General features: G+C 32.3%; 1 protein-coding gene across 1 annotated transcript in view; it reads right to left on the bottom strand.

Annotated features, from left to right (window-relative positions):
• Positions 1-22161, bottom strand: part of LOC115890808 — a 93695-nt gene that overhangs the window by 42393 nt on the left and 29141 nt on the right. The window contains exons 7-8 of the mRNA XM_030911157.1: positions 10264-10407; positions 137-265 (exon numbers count right to left, since the gene is read on the bottom strand). Coding sequence (XP_030767017.1) covers positions 137-265; positions 10264-10407 — 273 coding nt within the window. The remainder of the gene's footprint in view (positions 1-136; positions 266-10263; positions 10408-22161) is intronic.

Raw genomic sequence — 22161 nt, 5'->3', positions numbered from 1 at the left:
AAATAATGAAAAGTTATTGTGCTATAGTTAGGCATTGATTTCCTTATTTTACAATAGTTTAATTATAAAAACTTATGGTAGTTAACTTAAGTTGATTATTTTTCTTCTGTGGTTATCCGTATTCATTTTCACTTACAGTAAACTTCTAAGTTGAATGTTTGATTAGCTACTGGTGGAATTCCATTATCAGCAATGCACAGATATTTTCCCATGTGATCTCTGTTGACGTGAGTTAAATTCAGCGTAGCACCAGATATCTGTACATCTAAAAAAATAACACCATGTTACTAAAAAAATAAAAAAGGATGTAATATATTCAGTTTTTAAATATTTCATAATAAAATCAGAACCAAAACTCCAGGCAATTTCAAAGTTGATTAAAACAAATTGAAAAAAAAATGAAATTCTAACTTCATCTCTAGGGTATTGCATCTAAGCTATGTTCTATTTATTTCTGAAATGGGGAATTTCGCTTCACTCGATATACTGTAAATGAAGAATTTTAAAATTGAATTCCTTTTTGAATAGAAACTGATGCGACCAATCAAGCAACTGTGTATCTTCAGGGAAAACAAAAATAAGCCAAATAGATCGATTTTTTAGTATCCTATATAGAAAGAAAAATGTATAGCACTAGGTAATGACGCAGTGAATGAATATATCCGTTTTAAAATACATAGTAAAAAATTATTAAGAATATCAAACACAACATGTCATTCTATTCAGAATACCGGGTGCGTGTCAAAAATGGCTCATACCAATAAATTTTTTAGTTCTTCAGATAAAAAATCGAGATTTGGTATGTTAGTATATGATATAAATTAGGATTGATTGACTAATTCAATTGTTTTCGGTCACTTCCTGTTTCACCAGAAATGACTACAACTTTTGATTTTTAAATAGCACCCTCGGTACGTGCGGTATGAAACTATGTATCTATATATCCCTTCCCGGACACAAACGGTACATTGTGAGACAGGAAATTGTAGAGAGAAACAAGCCCTATAACATAGGATACAACATTTTAATGAACAGTGCTTTCCATAAAATCAATTAAATTAAAAATATACGAAATAATATACATGTACTGATTTCTTTCGAAAATCGACAACTATGAAACTATGATCCCTTCCCGGACACAAAGGGTACATTGTGAGACAGGAAATTGTAGAGAGAAACAAGCCCTCTAACATAGGATAAAACATTTTAATGAACAGTGCTTTCCATAAAATCAATTAAATTAAAAATATACGAAATAATATACATGTACTGATTTCTTTCGAAAATCGACAACTATGAAACTATGATCCCTTCCCGGACACAAACGGTACATTGTGAGACGGGAAATTGTAGAGAGAAACAAGCCCTATAACATAGGATAAAACATTTTAATGAACAATGCTTTCCATAAAATCAATGAAATGAAAAATATAAGAAATAATATTCATGTACTGATTTCTTTCGAAAATCGACAACTATGAAACTATGATCCCTTCCCGGACACAAACGGTACATTGTGAGACAGGAAATTGTAGAGAGAAACAAGCCCCATAACATAGGATACAACATTTTAATGAACAGTGCTATCCATAAAATCAATAAAATGAAAAATATACGAAATAATATACCTGTACTGATTTCTTTCGAAAATCGACAACTATGAAACTATGATCCCTTCCCGGACACAAAGGGGACATCGTGAGACAGAAAATTGTAAAGAGAAACAAGTCCTATAACATAGCGTACAACATTTTAATGAACTATGAAACTATGATCCCTTCCCGGACACAAATGGTACATTGTGAGACAGGAAATTGTAGAGAGAAACAAGCCCTATAACATAGGATACAACATTTTAATGAACAGTGCTTTCCATAAAATCAATTAAATTAAAAATATACGAAATAATATACATGTACTTTCGAAAATCGAAAACTATGAAACTATGAACCCTTCCCGGACACAAACGGTACATTGTGAGACAGGAAATTGTAGAGAGAAACAAGCCCTATAACATAGCATACAACATTTTAATGACCAGTGCTTTCCATAAAATCAATATATGCATAAATAGCACCCGCGGTATAGTCTCATACTATATGCGATATAAAATGACACTCTGAATAGAATGACATCATTTGTTAACTTTTGACATTTTCGAATATGGTTTATTTGAAATTGCATCATGCGATTCATAACAATTTGACTCAAAATACCAAGTGTGTGGTATCAAATTATTCGTAAAAATGCTTTTTCCAAACATGCTAATGAGTCACCCTCGTTCCATTTCAAAAAAATGAGATATGATTAAAAATACGATTTGGGCATCTTTTAACCGGCCAGGAACAACACATTAACATTATTAACATTAGACGATCAAATCTATTTTTCCAAGACTCCTTGATTAAAAATTAGTGTTTGTAACACAGCCATGGCATTCTAGATTGAAATTTAAAATACAATTTTGCTTTAAGGGAAAATGTCAAAAGTTAACATATGATATGTCACTCTATACAGACTGTCATTTTCTATCGAATAAAGTAAAAAAAATACCGAGGGTGCTATTTAAAAATCAAAAGTTGTAGTCATTTTCGGTGAAACAGGAAGTGATCGAAAGTAAATGAATACGCCAGTCAATCCTGATTTATGTCGTATACTAACATAGCAAATCTCGTTTTTGCTGTCTTTTAAGTGTTAAATAAAAACGTTATAAAAGTGAGCCATTATATTTATATCATAGAGCATTTCTTTTTTGAACTATTACATCTTTATAAAACCTATATGTTTTATTCCTAAAGCTTAAATCTGCATGTAAGTATACAGATTCTCTAAATTGAAGCAGTTTGAAGAGAAAATATCGCTAGGAGAGCTATTCGGTCGCTTCAATCGCTTCAGTTAATCATTATTTGCCCACTGCCCGTCCATTTTAGCCCGATTTTATTTGTCCGGCTTCAACGCGAGCGGAGCACTTACATTCAAAATGTTTGCGTTTGTCGGAGAACTTTTAAAGTTAGCGATTGATGCTCCGAATAGGTTGATGTTTTAGTCATAGAGCAATTTAAACTTTTGCATAATCTCGGTAACGTTAAGTAAATTTTGGATAAAAAGTTTTATTCATAGATACCAGAGATTTACTTCTAACTCTACTAGTAATTAGCAAATTTAAAAACAATTAGTGTCTAACTATCAATCTTATGCGACAGTCAAGCAGCCTTAAGACCAATAAACTCAGTAACCATCAATTCGAAGTTGGTCAAAAATGCATAGAGAAACTTAGAGAAGAAAATAAAGCGTTCTTACTCTGGGTGCCATCCCATCAAGGGAATGGCTAGTGTAATAAAAAAGCTAACAATCTTGCGTGAAAAACTAACTAAAAACGGAACTCAAGATCCTGGAAGACTCCATCTTTAACGTAGACTGGAAATGCTCCAACGGTCTAAGATACTCGAGGTATTTTAAAATCAAAAATGTTCCTTAATTTAAGAAAGGACGATCTTGGGATTACAGGACACTGTCTCTTCAATAAACACCTCAGTAGATTGAATCTAAGAAACAACGGTACAAACACAACAAAATGCAGATTATGCAAGGAAAATGGAGAAACATCAGAACATCTCATCACTGAGTGCGCTGAGACAACAACCATTCGTGACAAATTTTGGTACGACTGATATCGGAAATGGAGAACTAACTTCTATATAACCGTCTCAGATACTGGGTTTTGTCAAAGCCCAAAAAATGTCTGATGAGTTACAACTCAAGAAAAGGAACTTTTCCCCTCCTATACGTTCTACAATCTACAACATAGGGTCAAGTGGTGTAAAAATGAGACAAGTAATATTTAGGTAACAAAGGAGCCATTCACATAAAACTATTGAAAATGTATAGTGTGACCAACGGATCTGTAGCTACGGGGTATCGGCAGGGGAACGCAGTTGTAAACAAAACACGCCCAATTTCATTCATAAAATAGGCATGGGCGTACGGTGTTATATGAAAATAATGTGTATCATAAATATAATATTGAGATTAATAATTTTTTTCAAAAAACTTTATGCTGTTTGAATCGTTACTGTTGAGTTAGCAGATAAACACTAAAAGCTTTTATTAAAGCTCCCTTAAATATTTTGAATCATTTTATTATTGTGTTGTTAATATAATAGAAGAAATAATTACAGCTGGGGGTTGGAACCTTTGGTGTTACACAGCAAAATAAAACACTAAATCAGTACAATACACCAAAACACTTTCAATTTTACACTGGACGCACGTTTCGCTAACCATGTCTGCCATCAGCAGATGATCAAGACTGAGTCTTGAGGTATATTTATTTATATATCTGTACTAAGTATATTTTTTTATATAATACATAATTTTAGATATAACTAATTCCAGCAAAAAAAAGTCTTGAAAATAGTTAACTTTGGAAGCGCAAACAAAACATAATTTTACTCACCAGTAGATCCAATATTGCCTATTACACCAGATATGGTATCGCTCCGCCAGCAGTTTTTAAAGGTTAGGTCATTGTGTACCCATATGTTTCATCCAAATAGATAATACTTGGCTATATTTTCGAATTTCGCGTATATATTTATATCTCTCTCTGCAATATAATGGGCCGCTCCATTAATATTTATCTGTTATTTTGACATTTACGCCAAAAAAATTCATTTGATTTTAATAACCCCCTAAGCGTTTCCCTGCGAAAGGAAAATTCGATTCTTCCTGAAATTTTTGCAAAAGCTTTCTAATTGCGGGGACGAGTTTGAATTCGAGATAAAATCTATTTATCAAAGTCCCGACCACTTCGAAAAAGTCATCGAGCTTTTCGACAGCAGTCTCACGTGGTCGTTTCTTTCCAGAGCTGGATATCACTTTATCGGGGTTAGTTTTCAGCCTTTTTTTTATCTTCTATGTGAATTTTTTTATAGCCGATGCGCTAACTCCGGTATAAAGAAATATCCGCTCAAGTTTACGTTTAAGCGGCAACTTAAGCGAACTCTCTGTACGCAAACCCTATTATGAACACAAGGAAATAAACCAAATGAGATTTTATCCACGTTATTATTAACTTACCTATATAAATTAACTATTATTTCTCTTGTCTGACTATGTAGCGTCTTACATTTAACAAATTTATTCATTTTAAAACACAAATATATGATCAAACTTGATATTAATAATTAAAAACTACGAACGAAAAACATTATAACAAGATAACAAACCAATAAAACACAACTTAACTATCAAATATACGAAAAATATAGGAATAAAGTTTAGGATAACCGGTATAAAATAATGAAATAAAGTAATAATGATCAAAAAAATGACACCGCCACTGGATATTTCAATAGTATTCAATATTCTTACTCTTTTCAGAAGAGACCGTGAAGTTGGGGATAAAGCAAGCGAATAGGAAAGGCGTAAAAGCCATGGCAACCGCGTGGTAACAAATCCTGTGACGTACTCTCGCTAATCATGTTCGATGAATAGGCGGCCATGCGCGGCGATACCGGTTTGCTAATGATATCGTTGAAAAATCTTCAACTTTCATAATAAGCAGATTATACAGAATGAAAGAAATAAGTTATTAAATAAAACATATCGAACAATATGAACTACGTTAAAATTCCTTAGTAATATACGTCAGAATATATGCTAAACACATTATATATAATAAAAATATATTAAATTTATAGTTCATGTCTGGCAATTTTGCAATTTTATAGATAAACGTGGCAATATCGATTTATTTTTTCTCACATTCCTTCCGTAGCTTCAGATCCGCTGGTCACACAGTATAGTCGTCAGTTTTCTTGTTAAGAACATATAACAATAATTGTTAAGAGACCATCTCTATAATTTTTTAATCTTTGTGTGATAAATCACAGGAAAACCTGAAATTACAAATAATGAAAAGCTCCAGGGGAAAAACTTGGTAAGCGCCAATTTCTTAATTTTAAGATTTTACAATATTATAGTAGGTCTAACTGGTCCCTACTAAATGTATAAACTCTGCAGGGCAATGAGTTGTTAAATCCTATGATATATGTCTAGTAAAAATATAGGACCCTTCAAATCCATTGACTCGGTTTGAGGTTTAAAACTTTTAAAATTGATTATCAAACTTTTGTCGGATGATATCAGTACAAAGTTGTAAGCGTTACGGTACATGGTCTAGAAAGGAATGTCCGTTTAAACTAAGTCTTGTTGGTATGACAAGCTAGATTTTGGAGGGATAAATTTGAGACACAATGAGAGATAATAATGAGATAAGGGAATATTATTCTAGATAGGGGTAAATATAAGTCAACTCAACAGAAAGTATATTTTTAAATTTTAGTCACAAATCAAAAATGCCAAAAATATGTAAAAAATCCAAACAAGTCTACGGAAAAAGATCTTTAAAAGACTCCAAAGTTAGCGAGCACTCAGCAGCGAAGATGTATCCTTAATATATGCGGCCAAAGCTTTCCAGCCTGATAAATCAAAACAGTAGTACCTAACTGAGATAGATAATGATTTTACATTACACAGTATTTAACGCTAATAACTTTACAAAAACAAAAAATACGGGTCTTAAACGTTGCCCTAAATAGGGTCGCAATAAAGTTGTTTATCAATTAAAAATTTCAGGCCTTGAACAAGCCAGTGTACTCATTACTATCGTTTACAATATAACAAATATAAATTGTTAAACTCTCTCGATATATTACAGGTAAATCGCAAACAACATAAAAGGCTATTCCGATCACATAATACAGCTTTGTCCATATATCGAGAGCATATTTATATATCCATGCATAACGAAATTTTTTGCGTAGATAAGCTTACATAATATAATACAAAATTTATGTGCAAAATTTATAAAACCAGTTCACCTAACTGTTTATATAATATTATATTTAAACGGCTTGATGTATAGAATGTTTAATGTTCAGTCATCGTTCATTTAGTTCCTTTAAAAAAATAAATTTAGAATCAAATACATATTATTATAAGAAGATTATACAGGGCGAGTCAAATAAGTGCACATATTTTAGGGGTGGTATATTTCAATCCTTATAACTTATTTTTCGATTTTTTTTGAAATACCATTGATAATATGGCAACATATTCCAGATTCACAAAAAATCCAGTAGTTTCCAAAATTTAAGGAAAATGTCATTTTTTATTTTTCAAAGTGAAATAACTCGGCTACCGACTTATTGGAAAAACGGCAAAGAAAAAGTATGTTTCTTTTATCGAGGTCTGCCTGCCCTGAAAATATGTTCACTTATTTATAACTCACCCTGTTTATATCTGGTAAAGATAAATAATTCAAATCACAGTTTGAACGATTCTAGTTTTAAACAAACAACTGGCATTCTTTTAAATTAAGTTAACAGCTGGTAAACGAGTTGTAACCAATAAAATAAAACAAGATTTAGGATTAAATGGAATAAGTCCTGTGCAAATAGTGATTAACCGGTCGGATTGAAACTGCCCAATTGGTTTCTATCGCAGTTTTCCTCTTCTCGATTGTTTTGTTTTTGTCTCCATATACATCCCTTAGGGCCACGATAAGGGTTTCTATATAAAATTCCTGATTTTTTTCTTATCAGTTCCGCTTTCTAGTAACTTAGAAAAAAAAATCTGCCCGATTAGTTTTATCAAAGAAATTGCAAAAGATTCGGCCCCAAGGGCAAAGTAATTATTCGGTTCTATTTGGAAACTTTTACGTTCAAATGACAAAAGTTTTGGAAAGGTTTCAGTTGGCGTCTTGTCTTTGTCCTTAATTAAAGCCCAAGATCAAACACAACGTTAACAAAAGAAAAGATAATAAAGATAGGAAAAGTAATTCACCTTGAAGTTAGCGAATATAGATGCAATCTTGCTAAATAATGTGTTTTACAATGTGGAAGTTACACATTTTAAAACCTACTAAAAACCAATGACGTATCGCACATAATCGAAAGAGACATCTGCTGGTGATGTTAAAGTCACTAGCAAAATTTATCTTGGTATGTGCATTTTATGTTATACATTATAATCATTGATTAAAAGAATTGGGACGATCCCCAACCTAATGAGCGAAATCGTGACAAAGTTCATTTTATTTTTCCTATGTCTCAAGTGCTGTACAGTGGAGACACCAATCGTTCTGCACTCAATGCATAAAACACTGATTTTCTCTAATTCGGCCAGCGAAGGCATATCGATTTGAATGAAAAATCCGAGTTTATGTACTGAAAGTTTATTCGTGTTGAACGTAGAATAAACAACAAAAATATTTTTTATAGGTACTGAATATGTCGTATGATCGAAAAAAGTCGTTTAGTTTTCTTGGAAATGACGATTACTGACATTTACCATAATATTTTACATATGAAATAGCAGCGATCTTCATTTCCTAGCCAACTCTGACGCCGTTTTTTGTTTAATCATATAATATTGTATTAAAATTGTTTAATGATAGAAAATCCATATTATTAACGTACTGTACCAAAAATCCGTAAATCTACGGAATTATCAGTAGTTCTGGCAACACTGTCTCCGGCAACCACTCACTCGGTCAACTAAAAGCAGAAAGCAGAACTACGGTACAGTATTCCAGGTGGATGACACTTCTTATGGGAGAACTGGCAATGGTGAAAAACTTGAGTACAAGCGATTTTCTAGGAATCTTCCTTACCGATAAATTATTGACAAGAGTGACAGATAAAACCTTGACGTTCTTTCAGTATTACAGTTCATCTCTTTTTCTTTCTAAAGTGTGCGTTGAAAGGAGACATAAACAATTTTTGGTGACCCATAATTTGTTATTCGAACACCACTTTTCTCCTTGTCGTGTCGTTGACGTTGACTTGTCGCCATTTTATTTCTTTTGTTTACAAGCTGCAGTTTGCTTTGCAAATTTAATACATAAATTATTTAGGTAAATATAGGTTTTTGATAAAACTTCTCGGACTAACGTGTATGTGTTGATAAATATTTTTTTTCATCTTAACATGCTCATTGTCATTCTCCTGATTTAGGTGACAGAAAACGATCATCAAATCAAATTGGATTTTATATTTTTTCATCCCACAGGACCGATAGTAAAATATATATTTTATGGATACCTTCCTAAATATCAACGAGATGAGCCATCGGAAGAAAGGGACCATAGTACAAAACAGAAAGGTGAACTTTTTTCTTTCCACTTAGGATATTGAAATATACTGTCGGCACTCTGAGAAATATAGATAAACAAAGAACAACAGATATAAACTATCCCAGAGGAAAAGAGAGGCAATACCTGTACTCTCTCTGATATTTGTGAAAGTTGCGGCAAAGTATTGTTGTAAATGTCATCTTTTTGATCGACCTGAAAATTTCGAGCAAAAAGATGACACTTTCAACAATACCCTGACAGATATCAGAGACGATACAGGTTTTTCCTCTCTTTTCCTCTGGAATACTTTTAATTTATTATTCTTTGTTTATCTAGATTTCGCAGAGCACTATGAACGAACTCAGCTTGTATGTTTGAAATAATCGTCCAGTTGACTTAAAAATGATGATCGATTACATTTCCCATAAAATTTTACTTTCAAAATTATGATATATATCTTCATTTCTAAGCCCTCTATTACGCCATTTTTTTCAGTTTTGTTATAATTAATTTTGTCTCTTGATCTACTTGTAACATTATTCTTTTAATTTTATTAATTTATTGTGGTGAAATTAATTTCTGTTGTATATTTGATATTGATATTAAACATATTTTTAAAAAATGTTGTATTTCTTGTGTTTTTATGTATGTCATAATTAAAAATAAATGAAGAATTAAAATTTTTTATTTTTTTAAACTTCCCGCCATGCGTGACAATCTAGTCCGTAGTTCCTACAAGCGAAATTGGGGGCGCTAGTAGCAGTAGACTTGTCAACAGTGTCAAATTTAAACGTCAATTTCACTTTCCAATATTTAGCAAGGCGCTCGCACTTCTTCTTGTGTATGTGTTTTGTGCAGTATTCTTTATCCGCTGCACTGTAAACGACTATGAACGCTCAGCGGCGCAGAGCTAAACTAAATCTCGGAATTCTCGGGAAAGCTGACGGTAACGCCAGCTACATCTCGGACAGATTTTGTGCCACAAAATCACCCATAAGGTTGCGCATCTTCTTATTTCTTCAATCAACGATATAACACAAAAATATTTAAAATAATCCTACATAAAAGAACTAAAATAATAAAACTAACTGATATTTGGCCTTATGTTAATTATTCTCTCTTACCTTGCCAAGCTCCTCTGTTAATAGGTCTATTGTCGAGTTTCTGCCAAGTAATATGGGGCATGGGAGTCCCGGTAGCGGAGCAATGAAGACGCACGTTCTCCCCTTCGTGCACCACGATTGGTCCCATGGGGCCTTTTGAAGCACCTGTAACAGAATTATCTCTACATAATTAACAGCCGTTACAGTTTAACTGTACAGGGACATCATTTTAAGTGTCTCACTCGATTTATAATTTTCCTGTTTGGTATTTAAAGATAGTAGAAATATTTCCTAATGTAATTTTTCGCGAGGATGCCGATTCTCTACACCAAAATTTTTTAAAACGTCAATTTTGACAGATACGACGCCATTTTGATTTTTTTTTTAAAGAAACCCCCACATATTTTAGCATGGTCCGGTAGACATATTTTAGCTAATTTCAAAAATATATAGTTTAGTATACTTTGCACTTACCGTTTTCGATATACAGTGGATTTAAAAATGAATTGTTCCAGAATCATTTTAAGTGTCTCACTCGATTTATAATTTTCCTGTTTGGTATTTAAAGATAGTAGAAATATTTCCTAATGTAATTTTTCGCGAGGATGCCGATTCTCTACACCAAAATTTTTTAAAACGTCAATTTTGACAGATACGACGCCATTTTGATTTTTTTTTTAAAGAAACCCCCACATATTTTAGCATGGTCCGGTAGACATATTTTAGCTAATTTCAAAAATATATAGTTTAGTATACTTTGCACTTACCGTTTTCGATATACAGTGGATTTAAAAATGAATTGTTCCAGAATCATTTTAAGTGTCTCACCCAATTTAAAATTTTCCTCTTCTCTATTTTAAAATGGTAAAAAGATATTTTAAGGTAATTTTTCGCGAGGATGCCGATTTTCTACATTAAAATTTTTTAAATCTTCAATTTTGACAGATACGACGCCATCTTGATTTTTTTTAAATGGAAACCCCCCATATTTTAGCATGGTCCGGTAGACATATTTTAGCAAATTTCAAAAATATATAGTTTAGTATACTTTGCACTTACCGTTTTCGATATACAGTGCATTTAAAAATGAAATCTTTAGAATTATTTTAAGTGACTCATCCAGTTTACAATTTTCGAATTATAAAATTCTTGAAAATGTGAAATTTGACAATTACTACGCTTAATTTTTTTTATTTTTTTATACTTTGATTCTTCTTCAATATGACCTTTACATACGGGGTGATTCCGGAAACTTTGGCAGCATATTTTGCAGATAAAAATAAGTAAAAAAGTTCGTATAAATGTCCTAACATGCTTAGTTTCGGAGATGCAGGGTGTAGAAGTATCATTTTTATTTCGATTTTTTCCAAATAATTTGTGAAGTAACGTTTATACTGTGATGAAAATTGGTGTCTGGGAGATTTTTGATATGAGAAATTTGATTTTGATGTCAATATAAATCCAATTTCTAGGGGGCGCCACATACACGTATTTTAACTGTTTTGAAGAGTAATAACTTTTCGTCCGTACTACTGAGTATACGTACTATAAAACTACTGAGTGAAAAATTATTCATTTACAACGATTTTTACGTAAAAAAGGTCTGTTGGTAAAAATTGTTACGAGTAATGGTTCTCGAGATATTGGGAATCGAAATTATCAGTACCTGTCATCATTGACATATATTAAACATGTGGACTAAATAGTTACTAGTCTGAAATCATAAATTTGAAATGTTTTTTTGCCAAAAGTTCAACAGAAACTGTTTTATCATCATTTTTCCGCAGAAAAATTTTTTTTCCGCATTTTTAAATCCACTGTATATCGAAAACGGTAAAAGCAAAGTACACTAAACTATATATTTTTGAAATTAGCTAAAATATGTCTACCGGACCATGCTAAAATATGTGGCGGTTTCCATTTTAAAAAAATCAAGATGGAGTCGTATCTATCAAAATTGACGTTGTAAAAAATTTTAATGTAGAAAATCGGCATTCTCGCGAAAAATTGCATTAAAATATCTTTTTACTATCTTAAAATAGAGAAGAGGAAAATTTTAAATTGGGTGAGACACTTAAAATGATTCTGGAACAATTCATTTTTAAATCCACTGTATATCGAAAACGGTAAGAGCAAAGTATACTAAATTATATATTTTTGAAATTAGCTAAAATATGTCTACCGGACCATGCTAAAATATGTGGGGGTTTCCATTTAAAAAAAATCAAGATGGCGTCGTATCTGTCAAAATTGACGTTGTAAAAAATTTTAATGTAGAAAATCGGCATCCTCGCGAAAAATTGCATTAAAATATTTTTTTACTATCTTAAAATAGAGAAGAGGAAAATTTTAAATTGGGTGAGACACTTAAAATGATTCTGGAACAATTCATTTTTAAATCCACTGTATGTCGAAAACGGTAAGAGCAAAGTATACTAAACTATATATTTTTGAAATTAGCTAAAATATGTCTACCGACCATGCTAAAATATGTGGGGGTTTCCATTTAAAAAAAATCAAGATGGCGTCGTATCTGTCAAAATTGACGTTTTCAAAAATTTTGATGTAGAGAATCGGCATCCTCGCGAAAAATTACACTAGAAAATCTTTCTACTATCTTTAAATACCAAACAGGAAAATTATAAATCGAGTGAGACACTTAAAATGATGTCCCTGTACAGGGTCCAACAATGCAACAGTGCGTCGAGCATCTGTAGCTCCTGTAATAAAAAACTTAGGAATTTTGTTTAGGTGCAAACCTAAAGTAGCTATCAGGATGTAATACAGGAAAATATTTTAACTTCTACAGGGTGGCTCAAAAAAGTGTAAGCGGATTTATTTTTTTAAAGGAAACACTCTGTATATTATTACATTTTTGGCTTTCCCTCTGGTCACTTTCCATAATAAAATCAGCCTTTTTTGAAATAATTATTAAAAATACAGGAAATGTCCTGAAATCAAAACTGTACTAGGTATTTACTATAGTTGGTCTGTATTTACTTCGCTACAAATATCGTAATCTTAAACTATACAGGGTGTTCAAAATTCTATGCCAGACTTTCTATAATATGAAATAGTTTTTCTTCGTTTTATTCAAATTGAAAAATAAAACTGTGTATTAATTGTTTCTTAGATTTGGATTGGTTTGATTGTTAATTGTTTGTTAGATGGAGAGAAAGGCCAATATCAACTCAAAGACTCAAAGAAATTCAGCACTGGATTAGCAGCGCCTCAATAGCCGTTAGTCGCGCGTGAGCATTTTGCTCACAGCGCAAAAAACGCATTTTTATAAAATATTTAGAAATGTTTATTAAAAGCGCATGACCTTATTAAATTCTTTATTAACAGAAGGTAATGTAAATTACATTCCTTTGTTATTCTTGGTCAGACTCGTTTCCAACGCAAATGTTACAAGTAAAGGTGGTTTGTTCCGTGCAAATTTCTCGCTGGCAAGCAACACGTGTCCTGGTGCGCCTGTTTTTATGTAGAGAACAAATTTGATAGAATCTTTCATCATTCAGCTCTGCTGCTCTTTGCTGCAAAAATGGCAATCCAGCTTATTTGTGTATAGAAGCACGAAGGGGTAGACTGAGATTCTGTATATTAGCACGATGTACCACATGCTGCAACACAAGCTTCTTTTAGACAAATACGTCGCACAGATATAGCGGAATTATCTCTCTCATGCTTTGTATATAATGAATGTAAGAGTTCACAGCTCATACGTTGAGCATGAGAAAAAGACAGTCTAAGTCCATCTGCGACACGCGATATTGAATAAATATGAACTTTTCATTTCATCGACTACCTCCGCAGCACCTTTTGCCACATTACAAAATGTGATGGTTTCTGGTAGTGATGGGTTGTTATTTAAATATCTGTTATTTTATAACAATTATTTATAAATAACATAACGCAACCGTTACTACTTTTAAAAAATAACAGATATAAAATAACGACGCGTAGAGATCGGCCGCTCGTGAAAGGAAAAACGAAGTCGGCGCTCTGCATCACCACGAAATTCTATGCTGCTCGAAGCAATTCCAAAAAACAACTAGTATGGATGGAAAACATGTATATTTCGTCAACCATCGATACAGGCCCATGACAACGGAGTGGGGAAAGCGCTACGGCGAACGTAGCTGCTTCGGTCGATACCGTCAATGGTCGTATTTACAACAGCTTAAAAATAATAGGATATAAAAGAAGCAGGTTTTTTGAAACAGTTGCGAGCATAACGCCTGGCGGTGGAGATAACAGGAGTGGGAAAGGAACGCTGCTGCATCGGTCGATTGTCGATGGAGGCTCGCAACGGGTTGGAGAAGCAGTCATTTTAGATATGTTGTTTTTCAACCTGTTACAAGGATAACAGGGCGGCTGACGAGATAATAGATGTGGGAAAGGAACGCTGCTGCATCGGTCGATTGTCGATGGAGGTTCGAAACAGGTTGGGGAATAACGCCATCAGTTGTTTTAGATACATTCTGTTTCAACCCGTTACGAGCATTACGGACGGAGGTCGAGATATTATGGCCGCTGTATGTTTCAGTACTTACTTATTAAGTTTCAATATTTAGGTATATATTTATTCTGAAAAATTTTCAGAACAATATTTTAAGATTTTTTAAAAATGTATACAGGGTGTTTTGAAAAATCTGGTCATTGATTAATCACGATCCTGCTTAAAGCCCTTGACGTAAAAAGCTGATTTTTGGAAAACGGATTGACTTTAGTGTGTAGAGGTTCGATAAGAAGGGATTTTTCGAAACTCGAATTCTAAGGGGGTGAAACTACTCTGAAATATTAGAATATTTTTTATTTAAAAACCGGTGAGTTTTTCGGAAAAACTCTTAAAACACGTATATTTTAATATGTTGTTTTATATATTTTAAGATTTTTTAAAAATATATACAAGGTGTTTCATAAAATATGACCATTGAGTAATCACTATTCTGCTTAAATTGCTGGACGTTTAAAGCTGATTTTTTGCAAACGGATTGACTGTGGGGTTGAGGTTCGATAAGGAGGGGTTTCTCGAATCTCAAATTCCAACAGGGTGAAAACGCCCCTCAAATATTACAATATTTGTTATTTAACAAACGGTTAGTCTTTCGGGAAAACGCCTGGACACGCATAATTTATTTTGTTTTTTTTACATATTTTGAAATTTTTAAAAAATCATACAGGGTGTTCCAAAAAGTTGAGTAATTGATTAACCACGATTCTGCTTAAACTGCTCGACGTTAGAATGCTTATTTTTGGCAAATGTGAGAAAATTTTATCCAGTTTGTATGTTAATGGAAATTCTTGTTTTGCTTTATCATCACCATTAGAAATTATTAATTCGACGCGAACGAAGTCGCGGGTACACGCTAGTTTAAGTGTAAAAATTAATTCGAACTCTAGTGTGTAGTTGGTTTACTTATGAAGAATATACTACACATTTTCTTATATTGCTATTTTTGACCGCAAATGGTAAAATCATAACTAAGAGCTTCTCGCCCGTCGAGTGAGATGCACCCTGTACACTGCTATGCAATTCAGGATCTACGCGGATCGAGGGGCAGGGCGTAGGTATATACTATAGACGAGTGGCCGAATTTTGGCTTTTTATATCGCAATTTGTAAACAGCGCTTATTTGTAAATAACCACCGTTTTTAGAGGTATTTTAGATAACAATCGATATTTAGAAATGTTTTGACACCCTGGAAATACTACCACCGAGCACGTCATTGTTGCAACTTGCAACTGCGTTAATACGCCTGGCGATGACCGTCTCATACTCTTTCAGATATTTAGCAGTAAAATAAAGAAACCTGTTATTTTAAGCTGTTTTTTATAAATAACTATAACAGTTTCAACTGTTATCTAAAAATAACAGTTTTGCCCATCACTAGTTTCTGGCTTGAATGTATCCCCTGTATCTTATAAAAGAGCTAGTTCAAGTATCTGTCTAGCACGACTCATAGTTACGTGGTTAGTCGCTCGATGAGCAAAATGCTCACAGCGCGAGAACAATCGAGAATATTATAATGTAGAACTCTAACGATATGCACTTCCCATTACACCTTCTACCATCCTAAATGTAAAGGTATTTTAGGAGACTAGACGTCACCTCGCGTCATCATTTCCACTACTGTATGAAATATCCGCGTTTTACCAGAAGCGTGAGCAAAATGCTCATATAGCGACTAACGCCGGGTTAAGAGGCAACAAAGCAATGAGATTTTTGAACGTCCGGAGTGCGGTAGACAGATAACATCACGTATCGGTTTTTTCAGTCACAGAAAAGCTCACGAAAGAAAACGCCTTGCCTGACTATCTTCTGATGCGTGTCAAATACTCGTCAGCGAGTAATGGCAGTATGTAGATGGAGAGAATTATAAAATGAGCAGTTTTTGTATTTAAAGTATTTAATTAATAAATTAAAGTAATAAAATGGTTTTGAAGATATTCAAAATATTATATTACACATGGGGTTTTCAACAGTAATTTTTTATCAAAGCCACCTAAGTAATGTTTTTTGTTTGGTATTTTACCCGATGGCTAGATCACCCTATAGATTATTCATCAAAATATGATAGAAACTATACTGAAAATATAGAAAAAATTGTTAAAACATTATGACGTAAAAAGCCTGAACCATTTCTAGTTCAGAAAATTATCAACCCAAAATATTTACCATGTCAATTCTATTTTCGTTACGAAACAAAATGTCTTTTATAACATAGCAAATCGTTATCATAGCAACTGGAAAGTATGTTTGCATACGCTGTCTTGCTCGACATAACTGTACACAAAAACACTTTTACCTCCTTTATGACACTCTAGTTGCCGGAAGTCATATGCATTTTTAATAAAGGCTCCCTCAATTGAAACCTATCTCTATTTTTGAGCATAGTACCGGTTTTTAAGCTATTTTTACTTTTATTTATTTAACAACAAATATCATTATTTATGATATAGGAGCTAAAGTACACACAGATGCAAAAAAAAGCAACGGAAAAAAATTATAGTGTTATTTTTTTGATATTTTTAGCCCTATTTTCATGATTTTTTTAGCAAACTGTATATAATTATATTAACTTTAATTCGTAAGCTAAGTTTTTTTATAATTTAGTATTTGGCATATTATACAGGGTTAATCGAGGGATTGTTTTTTCATCCTAACTTTAAAGCACCCTGTGCAATAATTTCGTGTGTAAATTTTCCTAAAATATAATTTTACGGTCTGAACCAGGACTCCTGAGCATTTTGTTTTTTAATTCACGTCAATACATACTTTGGTTAATTTTTAAGCGAAATGAACTGATCACGGCGAATTTGCAATTTTTTTCAATTATCGTTACTTTTTGACGTAATTTTTTAAGTTTTGATGACCTTTGTCGTAAGGTTTTGAAGTGAAGAGATGATTTTGGTGACGATTGTCATAACGTCACATTACGCTGCATTGGATACTCTATACTAAATTAAAAAAAAAACGTTAAAGACTAACTATTATACAGTTCTGGTTTTAATAAACATTCATAACGATAACAGAACTAACGAGGGGAGGTGATACTAAGGAGCCTTCTAACTTTCGCCCGATTTCTTTACTTCCCACTCTGTCCAAGGTCATTGAAAAGTTAGTAAAAAATAGGATGTGTAACTATCTACAATCCCTTAACATTATTACTGATAAGCAGTTTGGATTCCGGGAGGCCAAGAGCACACACGATGCTGTCTGCAGTTTCCTTGAGGAAGTCTATGTTGGGCTGATTCAGGGGGGAGTAATGGCTGCTGTGTTCTGTGATCTATGCAAGGCTTTTGATTGCGTGGATCACGAAATTCTCTTACTGAAGCTCGAGAAGTATGGTTTCCGTGGACGTGCTCTTGCCTGGTTTAGATCATATCTTGAGGGTAGATATCAGTGTGTCATGTGCTCGGGAAAAAAATCCTCGCCGTTAAGTGTCTGTTGCGGTGTACCACAGGGCTCTGTTTTGGGGCCTATTTTATTCTTATTGTATATTAACGATTTGACAGAACTGCACATCTCTGGACATTTCACACTCTTTGCAGATGACACTTCAATACTATGGCAGGCCAAGGACATTGAGCATCTTAAGGGAATCATAAGCAAGGACTTATCCTTCATTAAAGAGTGGTTTAACTCAAATCACCTTTGTTTAAATTTATCCAAGACGCATGTTGTTGAGCTTAGGTGTGACATCGCAAATCTACATTTCGAGGGGGGTTTGCTTGCAGGAATTCCTGCGACTTCCTAGGAATTATTATTGATAGAAATCTGCGATTTGAAGACGATATTCTGGCCTTAAGTGGCAAGTTGTCTTCTGGATGCTTTGCTGTTAGGGCAATTAGGGAAGAACTGGGTTCACAAGTGGCAAGGACGGTCTATTTTAGTTTGTTTGAGTCTCATCTACGGTATGGAATACCATTCTGGGGTGTAGCTAATCAGGGTCTACTAAACATTCTTTTTATTTTACAAAAAAAGGCCGTACGATTTATTGTAAATGTACCACTTAACGAATCCTGTAGACAACACTTCAAAGCTCAACAAATTCTTACACTACCATGTCTTTTTATTCTGGAAATATCATCCCTTATTTTTAAAAATCGTATCAGACTACAGGGTCCTATACCCAATATTGTTACCCGCCAAACCCTGAATCTGCCCTTACCACTTCCAAATAGCACATTGGTCAAAAGATCTATAATATATGAGGGCCGAAAGATCTTTAATCATCTGCCGGTTGCTTTAAGATTGGTTAATTCCATAAAAACCTTCTGGAGACTACTGAAAAGGGAACTTATAAATAGGGCATTTTACAGCGTTGACGAATTCTACCGGGGCTCCCTTGATATTAGTGTTTAGAGTCTAGAATTGCTTGTTAGTCTGACTTATTCTTTTTAGCGTTATTGTTAATTTTCTCTTTATTCTGTATATTGTATATGTTATTTTACTTAATTGTTTACACCTATTTTTCTGAATACTGTTTGTTGTTTAAATCGATGTATTTCTATCTTATATTTACACAATTTTTTTTATTTTAGGTTTAGATTTAGGAATATTTATGCTTTGTTAACAAAAATTTGTATATTTTTTAAACAATAAAGTACTTTTGAAATTGAAAAAAAAGATATTAAAGGAAACAGCGGTCATAAAAATTAATATACAAACAGAAGAAAATGTAAGTTATTACTCTTTAAAGCAGTTAAAAAATATGTAGGTGACGCTCTCTACAAGTAGCAGTCATATTGACATCAAAATCAAATTTCTCATGTCAAAAAACTCGCAGACACCGATTTTCATCCAAATATTGACGTTACTGCAGAAATTATTTAGAAAAAATCGAAATAAAAATGAAACTTCTACACCCTGTATCTCCGAAACTAAGCATTTTACGACACACATTTATACGAACTTTTTTACTTATTTTTATCTGCAGAATATGCTGCCGAAGTTTCCGGAATACAGTTTGGACCACCCTATATATACAGTTTGTGAATACATAACAGGAAAATGCAATGAATATATCGTAAAAATATCGACATTAATAAAATATCCTTTCTTGAAAGATGGATAATATAGAAACAGTTGCAGTCACAGTCGCTTCTGCTAATAGATGCTTAACACTCTCAAAAACGAATTATTTTTTATAATAAAAAAATATACTGTTTAGGGAAATTTTTGGTGAAAATTGTTAAACACTTAGAGGAATGAGAATATATGCAAAAGAATAAAGAATAGACCAAATATATAATTCTGGTGTGTTTTAAATTTTCACTTTCAGGTAGGCATTTACCAGTATTTACCGAATCTCTATAATAAACAATATCGCGTGACATAGAGTAGAACAACGTCAAAAATAACAAACAGAAAATTTATTGCCGTGTATCGTTACAAAGTGGCGGTGACATCTCTGTCGGATTTTTCTATTGATCAAGCACAATGCGCCTATATTTCCTATGAAATTTAAGCGTAATTATAGGATGGACTAGCATACATAGGCATAAGCGAAACCTGTATTCAAAAATGCTATATTGCTTTTTATTCATTCAAGTCAACTAACTATTTCGGGAAAAAATATTTTTGTTATGAGAGGCGATAAGCAGTTTGTGCATTTTGATCACAATAGTAGTTTAGAATTCGAGAAAAAATATTTTTTGGAAATATACAGGGTTGTTCACCACATACGACACGGAATATTGTAGCTAAACGATTAGATTTTTACAAATTGTAAGTTTGGGGTTCGTTGAAGGACTATTAGTTAGAGAGTGTCCCAAATAAATAAAAAGTATCAAAGTTGTATTTTTTTAAATAGAACACCCTGTATATTATTACATTTTTAGTTTCTACGATTAAAATAAAGGCAAATTTGATTAAGGTTTATTACACTTAAACCTTACCGTTTTTGAAATATTTTCAATTTTGTGAAATTGCAGTATAAATTTTAAGGCTTCATTTCTCCGAGGGTATCAAAGTTTTTAATACTAAATATTTAGTGAAGTTTATTTATTGATCAGTTATTGTGTTGCAATAATAAAAATTTTACTACCTTATACCGAGTGTCCAAATATTTATTTTAAATAGTTATTAGCTTTAAACGGCAATAACTTGTTTAAATTAAATAGAACACCCTGTATATTTTATGAGAATCAGATGCACAATTTAATTGTCTATCAAATTGTATTATACCATTTTTTACCTATCTCTTCACGCTTCCGTAGAAAATGCATTTTCTTGTAATTTAGAACTCATTTATCAATATACCCATGGAATACTGACATTTTAGATTATTTTTAAAGATGTACCAAATTTTTAAAGAGTACAGATACTAATATTGTCATTATAGTTCGTTTATTTCATTAAAAAATAAAAAAACTGTTTAAATATTTGTTAAAGAGAACCAATTAATATGATTCCAGTATTCAAACTACATTAATTGACTGTTTGCGTTGATTAATAATAATTGCTCCAAATACTAAAAAACTGAATTATTTATGTGTATTAGACAGTGTGGTAAAAAAACTAACACCTTAAAAATGATATTTTATTTTTTGACAAATGCTTATTTATAACAGAGACATTCATTTTCATAACTTATTATTATATTGATTTCTGATTCAAATCTACATTTATTTAGAATAATTTATTAAGGAACACAATTAAATATGTAATTAATTAGTATTTGGGCGGAAATACTGGTGGTATATTTAAATAATGGTATACTCTTTTATAAAGATCTAAATAGTTTTCTTTTTGCATACAAATGGGCTAGTAATATCATCGTTTTACTAAAAACGATAATATTACTAGCCTGAACATTTTGTACATTTGTTGTTTTAAAAACAATCTAAAATGTCAATATTCCATGGGTATATTGATAAATGAGGTCTAAATTATAAGAAAATGAATTTTCTACGAAAACTTGAAGGGATAGGTAAAAAGTCGCATAATACAATTTGATAGACAATTAAATTGTGCATCTGATTCTTATAAAATATACAGGGTATTCCACTTAAATTAAACAAGTTATTGCCGTTTAAAGCTAATAATTATTAAAAATAAATTTTTAGTCACTCTGTATAAGGTAGTATAATTTTTATTATTGCAACACAATAACTGATCAATAAATAAACTTCAGTAAATATTTAGTATTAAAAACTTTGATACCCTCGGAGAAATGAAGCCGTAAAATATATACTGCAATTTTACAAAATTCAAAATATTTCAAAAACGGTAAGGTTTAAGTGTAATAAGCCTTAATCAAATTTACCTTTATTTTAATCGTAGAAACTAAAAGTGCAATAATATACAGGGTGTTCCATTTAAAAAAATACAACATTGATATTTATTATTTATTTGGGACACTCTGTATCTTGTAAAAATATTTTTAAATTGTAGCTCCAATAGTCCT

The sequence above is a fragment of the Sitophilus oryzae genome, unplaced genomic scaffold (genome assembly GCF_002938485.1).
Source record: "Sitophilus oryzae breed Bouriz unplaced genomic scaffold, Soryzae_2.0 scaffold_926_pilon_pilon, whole genome shotgun sequence".
NCBI classification, from domain to species: Eukaryota; Metazoa; Arthropoda; class Insecta; order Coleoptera; family Curculionidae; genus Sitophilus; species Sitophilus oryzae.
The sequence above is the reverse complement of the archived record's forward strand: the minus strand, read 5'-3'. Positions and strand labels throughout refer to the sequence as shown.